Consider the following 22153-nt stretch of genomic DNA (forward strand, 5'->3'; position numbering starts at 1 on the left):
AACATTCGGGATAACCCGTTTACATGCGTGAGCAGAGAGAGTTACTCCAGTATACATGGAATGTGTAATCAGTCGCCAATATCCCGATGTAAACGGCGATGCACGGTTAGCGTCTGGACGTAAGACGCAATATGCGTCATTTCCGATTCTTCTTCCTGTATCCAAAGACTCAAAAGACCAAATATTCGGGTTAGAAAAGGGGTACCCCAGGTATAATATGAGCATATCCGGGTTTTTGCCGGTGTTTACATGGCCGTGCGCGACCGGGTTATTGCTAATATCCCGGTTTTGAACGGGTTATCGGCTGCATGTAAACGTAGTCAGTGACTTTGTTTGTTTTTTTTGTTTTTTTCTCTGTGAAAGACAAAACATCTTTCCATAAAACAAAACTTTTATTTGATACCTCTGGTCTGTTCTTCAGGTCTGTTCACTGAACAAACCTTCATGATGCTTCTTTGATGCATTTTTGTTACTTGACAATTCATAGTAACCATGATTTGTACTTATTTAAAAACAGTGATGCCCAAAACATCATACAGGTTTGAAACAACATAAAGTGTGAGTAAATAATGTCAGAATGGTCATTTCTGGGTGAACTGTTATTTATTTGTTTTAAATGGCACAAAGTTTGAAAAAATGTCAAGGTACTTACTTCTGGTAAGAGTGTCATTTATTCTGAAGCTGCAATGAACCTTGTCCACATTTCTAGCATGTAGGAATCCATTTCCTCTCACGACGACTTGGAACGCCTCTTTAAAACAAGAAGTTCACAAATAACAATATTTAATCACGTGGCAAATTTTGAAAGACAGTTGCGAGAAAACAAATCAGAAGATTTTTTTCTAAAAAAAAAAAAAAACATGGTTCAAAGCTTTTTTTTTTTTCATTGTATTTTTATTATTTTATTGTTTTGTTTTGTTTCATATTATCAATATTTCTTCTAAATTTTGTGGGTGGACAGGTCCATTGTCTGTTGTAACTGTATGAAGCACAGCTCATATCAAAGACACTTTCAAACCAAACAGCTTTCTGCTGGTCAACACAGCAAATTCACATGACCCACTTGAACCCATTGTGAAATCTGGGCGAGAATCTTTCAGCTTCATGCATAGTTCCAGATTGTGTGCATTCCTATTGAAATTAGTAGATAATGTCTGAGAAAATTACCAGACAGCATTTATTAAAAGAACATTTGCAATTTTGAATAGTTGAAGTCAACAACTTACTTCTAAATAAAATTAAATCAAATGTTTAATTTATTTTAAGTGCCTTTTTAACGTTCCAAGAACACATTTTGGGGGTTTTTCAGTCTGTGTTTTCAGTCTGTTTTTTTTTTTTTTTTTCCAGATGTGTGATTGCGTAAGGTATGTAATGTAAGGTATATTTTTTAAATATTAAAATCAACACATCAATTTGATCAGATGTTCACTTTCTGTATCAAACCTATTAAACCTATTATATATTGCTGCTTGAGCAGACCTTATTGCTGTTACTCAAGCAGTTGATCTAGTGAGAACTGTACTTACCTCCAGCACAGATACTGGAAGGTTCCGCAGCAAGGATCTCTATGCAGGATTTCTTCAAGATCTGATGGGTACAAAGATAAACTCAGTGGGTCAGCTGAGCTAATGCTAAATGACCATTCAGTTCAATGTCTTTAAAAGGCCAGTTCACACAAAACTGACAATTTTGTCAATTTTCTCACCCTTGAATTGTTCTTTTTTTCTACTGAATACAAGATAATATAGTATGAAGAATGCAAACAGTTACTGGTCGTCATTGACTTCCATAGTACAGAAATAATACAGTGGAAATCACTGAGGACCAGAAACCGTTTGGTTACCAACATTCTTTAAAATACATTTCTTTATTTTCAACAGCATTTACATATATAGGATATACAGGATTTGGAATAACTCAAGGGTGAGTAACTCATGGCAGAATGCTTAGATGTGAAAAGCCCCTTTAAATTAATCTAACAAACAGTTAATGGAAATAGAAAATGGAGAAGACTTTTCTTTTTAAGAATCCACCAATTATAGCAACACTTCTCCTTCAGAGCCTCAACTGGACAATCCTCATGTGGCATTTTTGTTTTGAACATCAAATCTGCTTTCTCCGCCTCTTTCCTCTCATCCTGGAAATAGCCTTCATCAGCCATACCAGCACCTATGTGTGGCGAGGTTGTTTTGATCTACATATCTACTGCCTTTCTCTGTCATCCATGGAAGTATGTTTTCAGATCCCGAGCTCCCTGCTGATTTACAACACTCTTCTCCTGAGCTTCAGCCAAGATCTTTCAGCATGCAGCTAATTGACAGCAGATGGAGGCCAGCTGGACTGACCCCAGTCTCAGCTCATGAAACAGTCAGCCTCTGCATGGGCGAGATGAGACTTTACCCAAACATCTCCAAGTTTCTTCCACTTCAGATTCAGAGCTTTAAAAAATCTCAATCTTTGGTTTTCATTGCAAAAAAGAAAGGACACAGTGACTGGGCTTTGATGCTGTTCGGACAGACTCCAGCTGACTGTGGGATCAAAGCGGTCCAGGCAGGGCATGGCAGGTCTCACTGATACTAGAGACAATCCAGCATCATCAGATGGGACTGAATGAATATTCTTGTTTGTTGTTCTTCACTTCTGTGTTTTTCTTTAATTCTTCTGTTCTTCTTCTTCTTTTTTCATTAAGAGGCTGATTCATAGGTTCATTTTTACCCATGAGGTCAAGCATTGTTAGGTTGACATGGCTCTGTTTGTCCTTGTTTGTAAAATCTGTCGCTGAAGCATCTTTCTCCACTAATATTAGTGGTTGACGAAAACAGATTTTGTGAAGGCCGCTATCTTAGACAGCAGGGTGGTAGATGGTCAATATAAAGCTGATACGATATCACACTATTTATTTTAAAGATATAACACTTGCATAAGAATTGCTAAAATGAAACTGATATTTATGTTGCATAATATATATTAGAAATAAATTATTTGAAATAAATTATGAAAAAAAAAAAACTTGAAATATGATTCTTGATTATGCAATCTTATACATTTTTTCACAAAAAAATACAATTGTTAAAAATGTGAATAAGGAGGAAGTCAACACTTTAACCAATAGTGCACTTAGAAATGTGTTTAGTCTGTGAACAGGGAACACAATTTTTCCAATTAACATAAGGCAGTGCTACTTTTATGCTATATATAAAATTAGCATAAAAGTAGCACTACCTTATGTTAATTTAAAATGTGTGTATATATATACTGGAAGTCCTGATGGATGTCTAGGAACTTTTCTTAAACTGGTCAAATTAGTATTAAATTAATTCAGCATAAAGAAAGCAATGCACAGAGAGTGCATGAATGACTGGTCATGATGAACTTTTCACTGTAAAACAAATCATCTTATTTTTAAATAAAAACTTGAGTTTAATTGCTTAAAATTAATTTAATTTAAAATATTAAATCGACATGATACCAAAATAACAATCTGCAGTGGTGCACTGTAATTCTTTAACTACTTTGAATTAAATTAATGCTGAAAAAAAATAAAAAAATAATAATAATAAAACTGACAAATAAAATTGGTAAATGAATGGAAACAATCATAATGGTATTTGTTTTATATAAAAATTTAATTGTGACTTTGCCCATAACAGAATTTTTCACATAGAATGCAGTGTACTGTATTAAATAATCTACATAAACACTCACCGAACCAATGACACCCTGTAGAGCTTCAAAGCCATCGTTTACTGGAAAGACATGATCTTTGCTGTCTGCGATCTTGGCCAGCTAGGAAAAGTGAAAAGTAAATAAATAAATAAAAAGTATTACAACAAATTGTATAAAGTATACTTACTTAAACAAGTGCTAGTCCATATACACCCCAATCATAATTTATAAAAATCTTGTAACACTTTGGCATAAGTGCCAAGATCTTGTTTAAAGCTTACCATACCACCAAACAACACACACACAAACACACCTGAGTCTCATTGAAATCCTTCACTCCTACGCAGTACACAGAGGCACCCAGGCTGCGAGAGCGATTGGCCTGAGAGAAACAGAGCAGAAACACTTCAATCACATTAACTGCTTCATCTACAGATCATCACTTGTGCTTTTAGGGGACACAATTTTAAAATTCATTTTAACTTATTAACCTAATATTGTTGATTCAGTCATTTTTATGTACTGTATCATGCATCAGTGCAATCTCTAGAGATAATCTATATAACAATTTCAACAAAAATTTATGTTCCATCATGTTTCATTTATTTGGCAATGTGTTGTAGTGTCAGGGTAATCATTTTTGAGGGATATGAGTGAAGGGGAGGGGGCTCTCTTGCTTTTCATGTGACACAAAGCAGCAACAAACTGATACAGGCTAACAGTATGTCACTGCTGAAAAAAAATATTACTAATTATAACACTTTCATTGTACAAAAGAGAGAGAGAGAGAGAGAGAGAGAGAGAGAGAGAGAGAAAATAAAGTTTACATTATCAAAGAACAATTTCACTTCAGTCTAGGGAGTTCAAGCACTCTCAAAAAGTCATCTCATCTTGCAGTTATAAACTCAACAGAATCGTTGGTTATAATGTGCAGTGCAAAAAAGGTGTCTGTCTCTGGCTCTGTGGCAGCCAGTGAACTGTGCATTTCACCCAAAATTGGGAGGGAGGGTGGGGGGCAAGCTTGTTGACTTATTATTTCAGTGAGTGTGGCTGATATTTTGTACATAAAAATACATGTTGATGATTTATACCGGTTTATGATAGCTCATGAGATTTGCTGTTCTTTATTATTAATTTGTTTAAGCAATGGCTCTTATAGGTTGATACTGTTGTAATATTGTTACCATCTGTATTACAGGATGATGAAGAAAAGAGAAACGTGTGATGTAATTCCCAGCATGCAAATTAATTCAAATGGGACACCGATGACCCTGACTTTACCTCGTGAACACCAAAGTAAACATTGCTTTCAGTGACGACACCCCTTGCGAAAATGAAATACACTTAATTTTAATGAATGTGCACTTGTAGTGTACTTCAAATTCTAAAAAGTCTATAAAAAACTTGTAGATAGTATAACATTAATTAAATAAAATGCTATTTAAATGGACTTAAAATGCATTTTGTAATAATGTCAAATAAAAAGTGATAAAAAGTAGATTTTAAATTTTTATGTTTTAATAATATTTTGTCATGCTTTAAGTACAGTACACTTAAGATTATGATGTGTAACATTCTAAAGCACATGTAAAGTACTTAATTATAATTATAACTCTATTGTGTTTTTAATGTCTTAACATTTTGAAATGCACTAAATTGCCATTTCATCATACAAATGTGTAATTACAAATATATTTACGTACATGATATACAAGTTACAACAGAAATTACAATAAAGCATTTGGCAGAAACCTTTAACTATATTTTAAAGACAATTTGTTTCATTATAAATTACAAAGATTTACTTTCAGTAAGTCCTACTTAAGAGGGTCATAGTGGCATCTTATAAATGCAATTAAAATATTTTTTTTATGAAATTGCATTAACATGCAATCAAGTGTCCAAAAACATTACATTCAGTTTGTTTAAATATATTCTTAACTATTATTTATTTCCATAAAAAACTCTTAACATAAAGCATACTTCTTACAAGGGACTGCCAAGTCCTCCACTCTTTTCTTTCTCTTCCTGATGCTTTAAACATTCTCACCTCTCTCTCAGCATAATAGAAGAGATCTTCATGCAGTTCTCCATCTGTAAGGGCGATGATCACACTGGCTGTGCGGTATCCTTCACATAGAAACAAAGTTTTCATCATGTTTGCAACTTAATGCCAGATTTTGAGTTACACCTTTTTCATCCATTTTACCATTTGAAACAGCTTAAACAAGCTACATTGGCTCAGCTAGTCACCAGCTTAAATAACCAGTTCAGACTGCTTTGCAGGTTATCGTAGTATAAGCAACAATGTCATACCCCAGATAGCACATGTTCATCTGCAGGACATCTGTTAAAGATTGCTTAATCTGGAAAGCATCAGCTGTGTACATCTGACAGACATCTGTAAGATCTATGTACATGTGCTATCAGGTACGGGTTTTAGGACCCAAAAATGAAATTTCTGTCATCATTTATTCAAGCCTGATCTCATGACGAAAACCCACAATATGTAGCCCCATGTACATTCCGTGACATATTCGATGTGAAATGTCTACTGAGTAGTGCTTTATGACGACATAGTCGGTGAAAGTCCTGTCCATTTCTGATGGTCTCTGCCCTATTAGCATATACACAGTGAGTGAGTGATACTGAGTCAGAAGCTGCGGTCCAGCATTACTGTTCTCTTGCTGTAGCTGCTGGAGGTACAATTTCAGAACCAAAAAGCCATTTAAAGTGTCTTGTGTTGGGATGCATCAACAAACATAGGAGTTTCCATAGACTGCTAAGGACATGGTGGTTACATTTAATTTTCGAAGGAATTGCCCCCCCCCGGAAAAGTCCTATACTTTGTACTAACATTTTACACCGGACTCGACTGCCTCACAAAGGGGGGGCAGTTCAGCACTGGAGTTGTGCAAAGATCCAGACAAAGTAAGCATCACACATAATGTTTTGTTCTCAAAGAGATTCTTGTCTCTTTGTAAGGATAATGTTGCTAAAGCTACCATTGTCAATGCCTGTTTTCACTAATGCTGCCCTCACGTGCTACCAAAATGATCATGAATAGGAATGTGGTAGTTAAAAATTGTGTTTGAAAGCAATGTGTGAGGACAGTAACACTGTTATGCCCTCGAGCATGAGATCTTGAAGCTCTGCACTCTTCTGAGAGGGCAGCAGTGTTGCCAGGTTTCGCAAAACAAAACCTCCCTCGGACATAAAAAAAAATGCAGCAACAGTGTAAAGAAGCCCAATTCTGTGGGAAAACCACAGACTTGGCAACACTGGAAGGGAGCCAGGAGCACCAGCTCATTTTCATTTAAAGGGGACATACACATAAACAGAGCGTTTTGGCTCATACCCTAAAAGTGGGAATTCCAAGAAGCTATAAAAAATGATCTGTGGGGAATTTTGAGATAAACATTGCATACACACTCTGAGGACATCAGAAAACAATTTACAATATTGTATCAATGCATTCTATGGCACCTTTAAACTAGTCTAAACTTCAGCAAGATGTGTTCAAAAATGGGCCTACCTTCAGTGTTACCATAGTAAATCTGTTCACTGGCCTAGTAACACAAAAAAAGAGAAAAGAAAAACATCAGAAATATTGTAATCTCAAGCAGATCAAACAACATTCGCAGTTACTTGTTATTTCACAGACAGATGAGGAATATATTTAACCAGCTGTGAAAGATAATTTAAAATCTGAACTGTTTTATGTTTTTAGGTCCATTTGTCTGAGTAGTGGCCAAACATAACCTTCGTGAAGGATATTTCAAGCTATTTGTCATAGCTGGGTGGGCGGTACTGACGCCAAGATGGTTTCTATTGGTTCACTTACCCGCTGAATGCCTTCATGCATAAAAGTGTCTCCACCTGGCAGCACTTTTTTGAGTTCCTCCAAACCTTTCCGTATTTGTTCCCTGACAAACGCAAACAATGAAAGAGAGAGAAAAGGGCATGAAAAATACCTCATGGCCACAATCATGCTTTATCCTTGCTACGTCTGTGCATCGTTTCACTGTAACCACCAAACATTGGTAACACACACGAGGATTCAGGAGACCAGGAGTGTAAGTTTATTCTGGAAGGAGTAGATTTTCAACAACTACAGACAAATTATACCATGAATAATACTCATTGGCACTGACAACCATTAACAACCAGCAGTTTTCTGGAAACATGGAAAAGTCTTAGTCACAATGAATTTGGCATACAAACTTTAGAAACTGTGAGCCACATGTTGAATTCATTGAAGTGCTGTTTTAAAGGAATAGTTCACTCAGTTCAAACAGTTGCTGGTAGCCATTGACTTCCATAGTATTTTTTTTTTACTATGGCATTCAAAACTACTGGCTTCTATTTGGTTACCAAAATACTTTAAAATATCTTCTTTTCTGTTCAAAAGAAGAAATAATCTTATTCAGGTTTGGAACAACAGACATAATCACAGAATATAAATTTTTAAGTGAACTACCCCTTTAAGGAGACAATCGTCAAGACCAGGGGTTTAGGCTTACAGCAGATGTGCCATTCTTTATGGGTCATTAACTGCCAGATAAATTATTCAGACAGATTTGACCTTTATTTTTGGTAACAGAAGTGTGAAACTACAGTAATTTGTTGGCATGTACCCATACTACAATAAAAACCCTTGCAGACTGCAAAAGCTGATATGCCGCAAAGGATTTGTGTGAACGACTTGAGTTAAATCACAAAATACTATAGAGAACATTAATAATTAATTCACCTGTCTTCTGTAAGCCGCATCAAAATCTTGCCCTGATCAGAGAACACAATGAAGGACATCCGCAACTGAGGGCTAGATACAACAACAAACATGTATGTTAGACTAAGATTATCATTTTAAAAAGCACAATTTAATTGTACAAATGTCTCAATGCAATCCCACATATTCCTATTTATACTTCACTGAAATAATTTACAGAACGTTTATTAAGCCAAATAAAAATTAGAGATGAAACTAATCACTCAATATCACTCAACGTATATTATTATTATTATTATTATTATTATTATTTATTTATTTTTTTCATCCACAAAATATAGAAAAAGTTATGCAGATTCACAGATTTTTGTGAGACTCTGACACTGCCTACCTTATGAATTTATGGGCCAGATGTTCCACAAAGTTATATATTTCATTCCAGTGATGCTGCACACTTCCTGATCTGCAGGGAGAAACAGACATATTGGACACTTAAAGTCGAACATCAATGGAGCAATAAAGATTCACAAGCTGAGAGGAATAGCCAAGTTTGAGATTTACAGCTGTGTGAAAAAGATTTTTTAAAGCAGCAGTTCAAAAACTACATCGACGCATTTTTAGGCTCCTTTGAGGGAAATCATTCGAGTATCGACTATCTTCCTAGAACAGCTGTCTGACTGAATGAATGTAATGCCAGCTGTCAATATTCCATTGACTCTGAATTAAGACAAAGATCAACAATCTTAATACTTTTTTATATTATACAGTAGTAATGCATGTGAAACTTTACTTGGGAATTTTAATTAAATTCAACTCTTTTCTAATTAGTTTTCTCTTCCGTATTTCAGTTTACAGATGACTAGTTTGACAATTATGCAGGATTCTGTGCAGGTGTCACGATTTGTGATGGCGAGGAGTGCGGATCGAGGGAATGAGGATACACAGGAGATTTCACAGTGAACACAGTCCTTAATCCAAGGAATAACAAGGGAATACAGACAATCCAACAAGTAGAACCGACAAATACAAACAGAATTGACTGGTTTTTTTTTAACTCAGGACAATGAAGGAACTAGGCAGACACACCTGGAATCAAATAAGCAATCAAACTAATCAGACTGGGGAGAAACTGGAACACGGAATACAACAAAACAGTCTAGGGGTGTGACAGAAGGAAAACTCCTCTAAAACAAATACAATTACATCCACAGAAAGTAAAGTGCCAGTAATATTTTGGAAATCTGCCTGTGAAAGAACTTGTGTACTTTCTAAAGCTATGTTTAAAAGAGAGCAGTGGTAAGCCATTTATAAAAGCAATAAGGTACTCAAGGCATGCTGTATGATTTGGCACACTGTAAATTATACCAGTTTATCTTCACGAAATGGCACAGTGAAACTTTCATAGATACATTCATACTGTATTTAATATGATTTAAAAGAATGGAAATGTATGCATATTTGGCATATTAATTAGAATTCTATATAATTGTATATTCTATATTCATAAACAGAATTAAAGGCTGCTGGTGTTGAGACATTATTGGTCATTCATTGTTTAACAATAATACTAGGATAATACGAATCTTAATGCAAACTTCTGTAATGAAACTTTAGAAGGTGTATACTGATAGGTCCATAAATCAGTCTACTAGTAATATCATTGCTATTCAAATACATGGCTAGTGCTTGCTGTAGCAGTTGCAGTACTTCAAAAACCCTCCACCTTCCCCAGCTCCACCGTTAAAGATCTGCTACAGGGTTAGGTAATGCATGTTAAATATGAGGGGGCTCTAAAGTCGCAAGGTATTACATTTGCAAATGAGCAAACAAATTGTGATGAAATCATGTGAAATATATATATATATATATATATATATATATATATATATATATATATATGATTTCATATATGTTATATGTCCAGTAGCACAAGCACAATATATTGGCACATTTAATCTACAAAAAAAAAAAAAAAAAAAAAAAAAAAAAAAAAAAATTCCTCAGTAGTGCTTTTTAAAGCTTGTATGTCAGGTGGTTTTAACAAGTGGCTAAATGGGCTACAGTGGTTGTCAGGGACTCTAAACTAAACTCTAAACACAATGAATAGGTAAACTCATAATTACTAGTTTGCTTTCACATCGTTGTGTTTATAATCACAATCCTGTAAACTATTCAACTCAAACTTTCCAGGAAAGACTGAAAGAGTTGTTTCAAGTTTACTGTAAAGTCATTCGACCATGGTGTAATTTAAAACCTATGTTTAAAACCCCTGTGTTTAACTTTTTACTTGTAGAGACTATTTAAGCTTCACTGTGTTCATCAAGATTATCATAATGAACAAAATGTTTTTGTAGGTCACAGAGCTTATTGTCTGCAATAATCCAAAAGCCAATAGAAAACTCTAGTCAAAATTTAGTTTGGGGACCAATTCTCACTATTAGCTAGGTATTATGTTAACGTTTTGCTTTAATAAACTTACAATTTGCTGCTTATTAAGAGTTGGTAAGCTAGTTGTTAAGTTTGAAGTAGAGATTAAGGGATCTAAAATATGATCATGCAGTATAAGGCATTACTATGTGTTTTAATAATACTAATAAACAACCAATATGCTAGCAATGTCTATGCTAATAAGCAACTAGTTAATATAGAGAGAATCCTTCTGAAAACTGAAAATACGGTTTTGTGACAAGAACTAAATAGTACAAAAAGTAAAAGACATTAGAAAAGTAACAAAAATAAGTGATGATGGAACAGTCAGTAAAAACGTTTTACAAGACACTTTCCTAACAACAGCGAAATAAAATAAAAATAAAAATCTGTTAGTTTGAATAAAAGCCACTCGCTGGGACATAAAAATTCTTGTAGTTGAAGAAACACAAGTGTGTCCAAATACCCTTTGGGGCCACTAGCTGAAAAAAAAAAAGGTTCTGCTCCGACTCATTATACGTTTAGAATTATTTATTGCATTGAGATGATGTGAGATAATGTGGCAAAGGTATCTGGATTGTTTAGGCACTGCCTCAGTCCTCCTCCCTCTTTTTTTTCTCTCCCTCTCACTGTTTTTCCATTGTTAGAGAGATCCAGGCCTCTAAAGCAGCCAAAGCAGGACGGGTTTGGGACATCTGGAGCTGATGGTGAAATGGTTTAACAAGAGGCAACTGGTATGTGTGTGTGAGCGTGTAAAAGCGAAGGATGTATTTATATAGCTATAACTCTTAATGAACTAGCCTTCATACAGCTGCCCAAGATTGCCTATTCATTTTCACTGAAATTGGACTGGATTGTCACATTATTCAGTTCCTCCCTAACCCAAAGGTTTAGATAATTCTTGGGAATGGATGAGAGTGCAAAACCCACCCCCAACCGCATCTCTTGGCTTTCATTTCAGAATGAGAACAGTTCAATGAGGGCATTTCAATTATAGCTGGGCTCAAAACAATAGCAGTTAGCCTAGTACATAAGGTTTCCCATTATATTTAACCTTTGATCAGGAATAGTTTGGTGTTCAGAGCCACATGATTAATAAAACCATGATTAAATCATAATGTGAAGGCTTGGTTATAAACTGTACCAGAAGTATTGAATGCTTTACTGTTCAGTTAAGCAAAGTATATTGTATAGTCAGCCAGTCACAAAAATCATTACAGTGTTGTAAAAAGTATAGAATTTTCATAAGCAAAACAATAAAGTTGAAATAGGTCAATATAAAAATATGTTCCAAAATCTAACAACTGATATAACTAATTAAATATAGTAGGTAGTATAGTATGGTAGGCCTTCTTTAAATAATAATAATAATAATAATGCCATGACCTATTGTAACAATGGCAGCCTTGCTGAGAGCTTGAGTCTATGTATTCATACAGTCAACTCCTAATTCATCAATACTGACATTACAAACATAAATTATGTTGAGCACCTGGAGGACCATTGTCCGCAGAGTTTAGCTCAAACCCTAATTAAACACACTTATGAACACACTTATGAAGTTAGGAGTCCCAGAAACTTCCAGGCAGGTGTGTTGGAGCTGGTTAGAACTAAACTCTGCAGGACAGTGAAGGTGCATCCAAAATCATTTACTGTCTTAGTAGGTACCATGTTTGAACTCAAACTTACTTCATTAAAAATGACCATTAAAAAACGCATGCTCTATATAGTATGAGTATGAATAGTATAAACCAAATTTGGACATACTTCATCACTGCCATTCATTAATCCTCTCCCGAGGCCTCATGGGATTGTAGTGTCATCGACTACACACTTTATAATCTAGGTGGAAGTAGTAAGTGATCTGGGTACTTTTCGTTCACAGTTTTTTGAAAACTATGATTTTGGACATACTACTCTTCCAGCATACTGTTTTGTGCATACTGTATAGGAAATGATTTGATTTCCCATGGTATGCAGAATGGTGCTCCAGGAGCTAAGTTTGACACATGTGGTCCCCTCTGCTACCCACACACCCACCTGCAGGTGGTGCCCTAATTCCAGCTCCACAAGGTGAGGTCCCTTATTCGAAAAATCCTATACAAACCTTTGTAGGTCTGTTCTATTTGGTACATTTAGTGTTTTCTCTTCGATCAAGTAAAGATTCATCACAGATCATGCGATTCATAAATAATTCAGAAAATTGTGTGAACCAGTTTAACAAATTCAAAAGAACCAAAATGATCAAAAGATTAATTTGCAAACTTTATATATGTTTCTCTCTTTATATATATATATATATATATAAGCTAGATAAAACTGCTACTTTTAGATTAACATTTCAGATGACATTTAAAGGCTTTTGCAACGGAGTTTTGCTTTTTGCATCTCTTCATTGCAAGGTAAAAACTAACATTCAGTTGCGTTACTGCTGAAAAATTGTCAACTAGTTATTCTAAGTTGATATGTCAAGTTGGCAGAGAAAGGTATGTTACACATTTAGGACAACGTTCAAATATTTTGATCACTGGATATTATTGACCAAATAGAAGCAGAAGCTCTAGAATTGTTCCAGAAACAACAACAGGCCTTCTTGGTCATTAGAGTTGAGTGACATTATTAGTTTCATAACACGTTTCTTCATTCCCACCGGTTTCTCAACTGTTCTCTTGTTGCACTGTCTGCAGAAGCTCTTGAGCTGAATGAATGGAGGAGAATGGTAAATGGCCTTCACAGACCCTCCTGAGCACAGGAGCCAAAACCGTCAAGCCCACAGCTATAAAGTGAAGCCGCAGAAATGGCCCATAAGTAGAGCAACCAAGCTCTGACTTTCCCATAACTCACATCCAAGTGATTGCTGATTGATTTGTGTTGATAAACGAACCCGTTTTAATCACAACCAGAACTTAATGGTGGGCATTATCCCATCATAGTTAGAAGGCTTCTGTTTTAAATACTAAATACATTCTGTTGCATCTTTTCTTGTCAGCTGAAGATAATAGACTTTTACACAGACTGACCAGTTATGTTTATATCTGCTGTAGCATTTTAAAATACATGAATATGACAACTGTTGGCCAGAGGAGAACTGGCCTTCCCGACTGAGCCTGGTTTCTCTCAAGGTTTTCTTTCACTCCATTTTTGTCACCGATGGATTTTGGGTTTCTTACTACTTTCACCTTTCTTAGTTAGGCATTTTTCCTTAATATTTGGCAAAATTAATGACTTCAATTCCCTGACACTGTTGATTAAGAAATGAAGTGAGCTGGACGATGACATTATTGTTTTCTCCAAAGCTGCTTTAAAGATTAATTAAACCAGTTCAATTATTGATTGACTTAAACTGAACTGAATTAACAGTGAACTGAATTTGCTTTATGACTGTTTACTATTGTCTTCCTTTTTTAGAGCTGATTTGCAGCAAAATTCTATTCTGTTTGCATCATTGAATCATACCTGTACTGTTTAAAGCGCTTAATAAAGGTGACTTGACTTGGCTATTGCAAACGTCAGATTTGACTGCATTTGACGGTTTCTGTCTTTGCTTTTTTGCTTCAATAGTACAGTTGGGTTCAAATAGATTTTATTATTTACTGGAAATAAAGATTTAGTATTTTGTACAATAAGAAAAGCTACAATGTTGAATTATAAGCAATTATGAGCTTTATTCCCATTGAAGCACATTATAAATCATTCTAGAGAAAATTTACACACACACACACACACGCACGCACACAATGTATATATAAGTGATGTAACGTGACGTAACGTGACATACAGCCAAGTATGGTGACCCATACTCAGAGTTCGTGCTCTGCTTTTAACCCATCCAAAGTGCACACACACACAGCAGTGAACACACACCCGAAGCAGTGGGCAGCCATTTATGCTGCGGCACCCGGGGAGCAGTTGGGGGTTCGGTGCCTTGCTCAAGGGCACCTAAGTCGTGTTATCGAGGGTGGAGAGAGAATAATTTCACTAATTTCAAATTAATTATTGATTTATATAAGAATAATAAAAACAATAATTATAATTTTTTTAATGTAATTTAATTGAATTTAAATTGTTGTATTAAATTGTACAAATGCAAAATAGAAAACTTGCACTAGCATTTTCAGGAATTTGGACTACATGGCATGTTCTGTCATCAGGGCATTCATTAACTTTATTCTCCATATCATTTCTAGAATTTATTTTGTGTATCTAGTAGAACCGTAATATTTGACTTCATAAGTCTTGTGTATGATGAAAGATGATGAAATCATGCTGTTGCTCAGCCACTGGGTGCTGATAATGACTGAACACTACATGAATATTGCATTATAAATGTTCTTTGCACCAACAGACAATAACATAATCAATATCGTCATGTTCAGGAAAATTGTCTTCCTGAAAAAATAAAATAAAATAAAAATTTAATGAAATGAAAACTAATTTGATTTGCAGTAACCAAGGCACTAAAGTGGAAATCAGTTGGCATATAGCTGTATGTCACTGTATAACAGTATGAATCTGTCCAACAATAACATCAGATTCACAGCTGAACTGACATGCAAGTCGTGAGGAATGTTTTACACAGCTGTGTTTTTTATACTTAAAACAGTTATCGAACATGAACGTAACAATCAGTGGAAAAGTTGCCAAGCAGCGTTAAAAGTTTAGACTGAAACAAAATAGTTGGAAACTGCGATCCACATCCAATCTATTCTATGTTCATGTGTGTGCATATATATTGTATAAAAAAAGCTAACAGCACACAGGTAAACATCACAGTGTGATGACAGATTTTAGAACTGTATGTAATTGATTTTCCATGTGCTTTTATAAGTCCTAGGGCTTTCGCAACAATGCCTGCCAAAATTAGGTCAAGGTAGCTTGCGACATGCCAAGTAAATGATCAAACAAGAGTAAAACAACCTCAGTTTGTAGTCATAATGCACAACAATCATTTCTAAAATATAAAAAGTAACATCTGAAAAGAAAACACTCAAAATTTCAAATACAATTCAATATTACTTGCTTTTTTAATTTTATTTTTATCTAATAGCAATTTCAAGGTAAAAACTATTTCAAAACAAATCCTAAATCATAGGAACTTTTTTTTTTTTTTTTTTTTAGTGTAGATTACTTTTCTATTAAACTGCATATGTGGGAACCAATATGGCAAATGGCCTCTTAACCCAGCTGTTTAATCTATCCTTCTCTTGCAGTCTTTTGGCTCATTGCTGCATATTTGTAAACTGTCCTCAAGGGGCAGCACTTGCATCCAGCCAGCGTGTCCACATTGACCCCTAACATGCCATTTTCCCACCTCATGCATTATTGTTATTGGAAGAGACATGGGAAAACAGTTATCTTTATTGTTAGAATCTCTCTCTCTCTCTCTCTCTCTCTCTCTCTCTCTCTTGCAAACATTGTGTGAATGTCATTATGCACTAAACAATGAAATATCAAACATGGCAATTGTTTTAAAGAAATATATCATATGCACACTATTCAGGCAAAATACTTCACAAAAAGTAAAACAATATAAGTACAAAACAATTGATGTAAGGGGAGAAAAAACCTAGATGTAAAAATGTAGTTACTGTAGTAAGGATAAAACATTAATACAGTAAATGAAAGCATCACTTAACCTAAAACCTTGCCACAAAATAGACCGTATATCTCTCTAAAAAAAAAAAAAAAAAAAAAAAAAAATTAAAAACAATGGGTTAAAGCCCTCAAACAAAGTGAGCCTTACATGATATACAGATGCCAACACAGCATGTACACTGTGTTAACCATGTATTGAAACATTTTTTAGGATAACTTACTTGTCTAGTACAAAGTAGAGGTCAAAACCTCCATAGCAGGAGGAAGCCGCTGTCCCTCTTTCTGGCACGAGTGCTCTATTTCCATTCGCGGTGTCCACCAATTTGACACAGAGCAAAACTGCTATCCTCCAAAGTCTGCACATGTTGTAAAGCACTGTTTGAGTCAAGCAAAATCAGGACTACAGGAAAAATACAAATGTGACCATGAGAGAAAATGAATGTTCCACAGGGTCCTTGACAATTTGTAATCCTTGCAGCTGTTCTTTGCAGTTAATTTGGAGAAACCATTCTCCAAAAGATTAGATTTGTCTTTGTTTCTGTCCTGTGGCAGTAGAGTGTAGGTTTTATGAAAAAAAAGAAAAAGAAAATATCTTTAAGAAAGATTATTGGTTAGAAAGAAGTTCTAGAAGGCAAATGCATGCATGTAAATGTGCACATGCACCCCAAAGTCTGACACACTTCTGCTTGCTACCCCAGTTGCTGCTAGATTGATGGAGTGTGCTTGTGTGTGTGTGTGTGTGTGTCGCAAAATCATTGTCTCTCTCAGCCCCTTGACTCCACAACAACTTTCCATACTCTTTTTTTTTTAAGTAATAAAGAAACCCAAAAAGTTATTAAGCTTGTTATTTTGCCATCTAGTGGTAAGAAATTTTACTGAAAATGTTTGTATATTGACAGCATCACATTTGATCGAATTCCAAACTTTCTTCCTGTAAAGCTTTACATAAAAAAATCTATATGTATACTACTTTATTGAACATTTAGAAAAAATATAAATAATGTAAGTATGCATGTGTTAGCATGCGTTTTTTATATGCAATTTTGTGCAGTTGCTGATGTTTATATGGGCAAAATGTATGATGAAATTCTGTAAAGTAATCAATGAGATATTTACTTCAGATCATTTACATGAAATTATATAAATATTAATTCACTCTATAATAATATGAAATTATTATACAACTCAATAATATGTCTTAGTAATACTGTATGATTTTTAAATGCTTAATTTAAAAAAAAACAATGCAATACAGTGAAGAGAGGAACAAATAAATGTTTCTCAAAAGCTTAAGGATCATATTATATTTTAATAAATTTTAATGATAAATATATACATTAAGGAATGATACACAACAAGAGGAATTATTATGTTTTATCAGTCAGATATATTTAAATTAAAATATCTGAGTTGTTAAAGGGATAGTTCACCCAAAAATCTAAATTATGTCATTAATGACTCACCCTCACGTTGTCCAAACTTGTAAGACCTCCGTTTATCTTCGGAACACAGTTTAAGATATTTTAGATTTAGTCCGAGAGCTCTCAGTCCCTCCATTGAAGCTGTGTGTACGGGACACTGTCCATGTCCAGAAAGGTAAGAAAAACATCATCAAAGTAGTCCATGTGACATCAGAGGGTCAGTTAGAATATTTTGAAGCATTGGAAATACATTTTGGCCCAAAAATAGCAACATCTACGACTTTATTCAGCATTGTCTTCTCTTCCGTGTCTGTTGTGAGAGAGTTCAAAACAAAGCAGTTTGTGATATCCAGTTCGCGATCTTTTTTAACCAGTTCACAAAATCGAACTGAATCGTTTTAAACAGTTCACGTCTCCAATTCGCATTAATCCACAAATGACTTAAAGGTACAATTTGTAAGATATTTGAAGTAAAATATCCAAAAACCACTAGGCTAGTGTTATTTATTTTGTCCAGCTGATTACTAACAATATATTTAATGTTTTCAACTACTTGTAAATTATGAGAAAAATATTTCATATTGTACAGCATGGATTTTAATATCCATGCTGATAATGAAAAAGATAAAAGTATTGGGATTAGCATTTATAGACATTCTGAATTCTATTGGGGTTAGACAACACGTTTCAGGACCTACTCATTGTCGAAATCATACTCTAGATTTAATACTGTCACATGGAATTGATGTTGATAGTGTTGAAATTATGCAGCCAAGTGATGATATCTCAGATCATTATTTAGTTTTGTGCAAACTTCATATAACCAAAATTGTAAATTATACTTCTTGTTACAAGTATGGAAGAACCATCACTTCTACCACAAAAGACTGCTTTTTAAGTTATCTTCCTGATGTATCCGAATTCCTTAGCATATCCAAAACCTCAGAACAACTTGATGATGTAACAGAAACTATGGACTCTCTCTTTTCTAGTATTTTAAATACAGTTGCTCCTTTACGCTTATGGAAGGTTAAGGAAACCAGTATGACACCCCAAAAATGGAGCTCAGCTGGATGAAAACAAAACTAGAGGTATTTTGCATTGCTTGGCGGGAAAGTAACCTATCCTACAGAAAAGCATTAAAAACTGCTAGATCCGATTACTTTTCTTCTCTTTTAGAAGAAAACAAACATAACCCCAGGTATTTATTCAATACAGTGGCTAAAATAACGAAAAATAAAGCCTCAACAAGTGTTGACATTTCCCAACATCACAGCAGTAATGACTTTATGAACTACTTTACTTCTAAAATTTATACTATTAGAGATAAAATTGCAACCATTCAGCCGTCAGCTACAGTATCGCATCAGACAGTGCACTATAGACCCCCTGAGGAACAGTTCCACTCATTCTCTACTATAGGAGAGGAAGAATTGTATAAACTTGTTAAATCATCTAAACCAACAACATGTATGTTAGACCCTATACCATCTAAGCTCCTAAAAGAGGTGCTTCCAGGAGTCATAGATCCTCTTCTGACTATTATTAATTCCTCATTGTCATTAGGATATGTCCCCAAAACCTTCAAACTTGCTGTTATTAGGCCTCTCATCAAAAAACCAAAACTTGATCTCAGTTAATTATAGACCAATCTCGAATCTCCCTTTTCTGTCCAAGATACTAGAAAAGGTGGTATCCTCACAATGATATTCCTTCTTAGAGAAAAATGGCATATGTGAGGATTTCCAGTCAGGATTTAGACCGTATCATAGTACTGAGATTGCTCTCCTTAGAGTTACAAATGACCTGCTCTTATCATCTGATCGTGGGTGTATCTCTTTATTAGTTTTATTGGATCTTAGTGCTGCGTTTGACACAATTGACCACAGCATTCTTTTGCATAGACTTGAATACTTTGTTGGCATTAATGGAAGTGCATTAGCATGGTTTAAATCGTACTTATATGACCGCCATCAGTTCGTAGCAGTGAATGAAGATGTATCATATCGATCACAAGTGCAGTATGGAGTACCTCAAGGCTCAGTACGATATGCTTTATATGTTACCCTTGGTAGATATCATCAGGAAACATGGTGTTAGCTTTCACTTTTATGCGGATGATACTCAGCTCTATTTTTATTCGCGGCCCGTCGAAACACATATTAACAAACTAATATGCTTTTAATATCCAAATCCGTTAGGTGAACTAATTAGGTGAACTCGGAACACTTCCCATACCACCCGATGTACTTGCTACATCATTAGAAGAATGGCATCTACGCTAATATTAGTCTGTTTCTCTCTTATTCTGAGGTCACCGGAGATCAGAGATCAGAGGGTCACTGCAGTCACCCGGATCCAGTACGTATCCGGACCAGATGGTGGATCAGTACCTAGAAAAGACCTCTACATCCCTGAAAGACAGCGGAGACCAGGACAACTAGAGCCACAGATACAGATCCCTTGTAAAGACCTTGTCCCAGAGGAGCACCAGGACAAGACCACAGGAAACAGATGATTCTTCTGCACAATCTGACTTTTCTGCAGCCTGGAATTGAACTGCTGGTTTCGTCTGGTCAGAGGAGAACTGCCCCCCAACAAGGTTTTTTCTCCATTCTGTCAACGATGGAGTTTCGGTTCCTTGCCGCTGTCGCCTCTGGCTTGCTTAGTTGGGGTCACTTCATCTACAGCGATATCGTTGACTTGATTGCAAATAAATGCACAGACACTACTTAAACTGAACAGAGATGACATCACTGAATTCAATGATGAACTGCCTTTAACTGTAATTTTGCATTATTGACACACTGTTTTCCTGCTGAATGTTGTTCAGATGCTTTGACGCAATGTATTTTGTTTAAAGCGCTATATAAATAAAGGTGACTTGACTTGACACCATATTATTGAGGCCTTGAAAATGTTCTTTATTACAAGTAAAAAACAAACAAACAAACAACAACAACAACAAATATTTGTGTTTACATTCCATTTAGATTTAAATTCATAATGCAGATTGATCCCCAGAATAGATCCCCCTTCTCTGCCTTTGTGTTTGTGTAACATAATAATAAAGAATCTAAGCCAGGTTTTAAACAAAGTTTGAGTCAGGCTAATGTGGCATCCTCATTTATACTATGCCCTAAAATTATGTACTCTTTTTGTGAAGATAAAGTATATACATTTTAGTATGTAGCAGAATAGTAGGCAAGCTTTGGGACATAGTACTTTTCATTATTTTGTCTTTAATGGATTCTCTGTTGCTTAGTTACGTGAATCATGTCACTTTTTAAACTGCACTGTCAGTCACCTTGTTAAATATCATCATAACATTTTACATATTTTGCTTAATTAAATTTACTACCATATTGGAGTGAAATCAACAGGCATGTTGATCTGCCAGTCACAGGTGTGTCAATCCGAGAACTAAATTCATATGTTTGGATGATGCATTTAAGTTAATGATCAAACGTATTAATAATAAAGTTTAAAAAAAGTGTAAATATTTTTTCAACAGGTTAGATACTGGTTATTTATCAATCAAACCCCTTTATCTAATAAATTTTAAAGACTTTTTATGCGTGTTTTTAGTTCTAATCAAATCCTCATCTACCACACAATGTGCTGTGGGCAGTATTAGCCACAGCGTTATGTCGGAGTCTAAGTCCTACTAATGGTTTGGGTATAATTCTGAATAGATGTTTGAAAGTATGCAGGAGTATTTTTTTGAGGTTGGAATATTATAATGTAAGATTTTGGTATGAAATAACTAAAGATAATTCCGTTTATACTGGATATCTGGGCAATTGCATTTAAAATGATGATGTATTTGCTTTTGATAGTGAGGTATGCTGTGAAATATGCAATCCAGGTCAGATAGTACAAAATGAGACTGAATGTTATTGATTTGGCCTCATTGTAATTTTTGGGCAGATCTCTTCCCATATATGAAAACAATAGACACAGGAAACCAAGAAACCAACTTATGAACACAACTATGGTAAATGTTATAGTGTTCCCCATTTCACAGATGAGCATAAGTTGATCTTTATAAGTCCATGTGTCTGCAACGAGTTTGACAGGATCGAGAGTCATCCATATCACACAAGAAATTAAATGAAGGAAAGAAGAAAACGCAATGAAGAGCCACTGGCCATTGTGTTTTACCCAAAGGCTGTGTGCTTTAGGGAACTGAGCAGCCATTTTAAAAACACAAACAATTTGAAAGGAACGGACAGTCAAACAGGAAATACAGACAGTAAAGAAAAATTCAAATATGGAATTTCTTAGGAGGCAAAATATAAATGTAGGTTTT

The 22153-nt window shown here is 35.0% G+C and overlaps 1 protein-coding gene across 1 annotated transcript in view; it reads right to left on the reverse strand.

Annotated features, from left to right (window-relative positions):
• The window catches only part of LOC127963628 (anthrax toxin receptor 1-like), a 56484-nt gene extending 39355 nt beyond the window's left edge, over positions 1-17129 (reverse strand). Inside the window, exons 1-10 of the mRNA XM_052563640.1 lie at positions 16642-17129; positions 8790-8861; positions 8420-8491; positions 7511-7592; positions 7202-7235; positions 5717-5796; positions 3980-4048; positions 3706-3786; positions 1527-1587; positions 653-751 (exon numbers count right to left, since the gene is read on the reverse strand). Coding sequence (XP_052419600.1) covers positions 653-751; positions 1527-1587; positions 3706-3786; positions 3980-4048; positions 5717-5796; positions 7202-7235; positions 7511-7592; positions 8420-8491; positions 8790-8861; positions 16642-16784 — 793 coding nt within the window. The 5' untranslated portion in view covers positions 16785-17129. The remainder of the gene's footprint in view (positions 1-652; positions 752-1526; positions 1588-3705; positions 3787-3979; positions 4049-5716; positions 5797-7201; positions 7236-7510; positions 7593-8419; positions 8492-8789; positions 8862-16641) is intronic.
• Between the last annotated feature and the right edge of the window lie 5024 nt (positions 17130-22153).

The sequence above is a fragment of the Carassius gibelio genome, chromosome B8, assembly GCF_023724105.1.
Source record: "Carassius gibelio isolate Cgi1373 ecotype wild population from Czech Republic chromosome B8, carGib1.2-hapl.c, whole genome shotgun sequence".
Classification (NCBI taxonomy): domain Eukaryota; kingdom Metazoa; phylum Chordata; class Actinopteri; order Cypriniformes; family Cyprinidae; genus Carassius; species Carassius gibelio.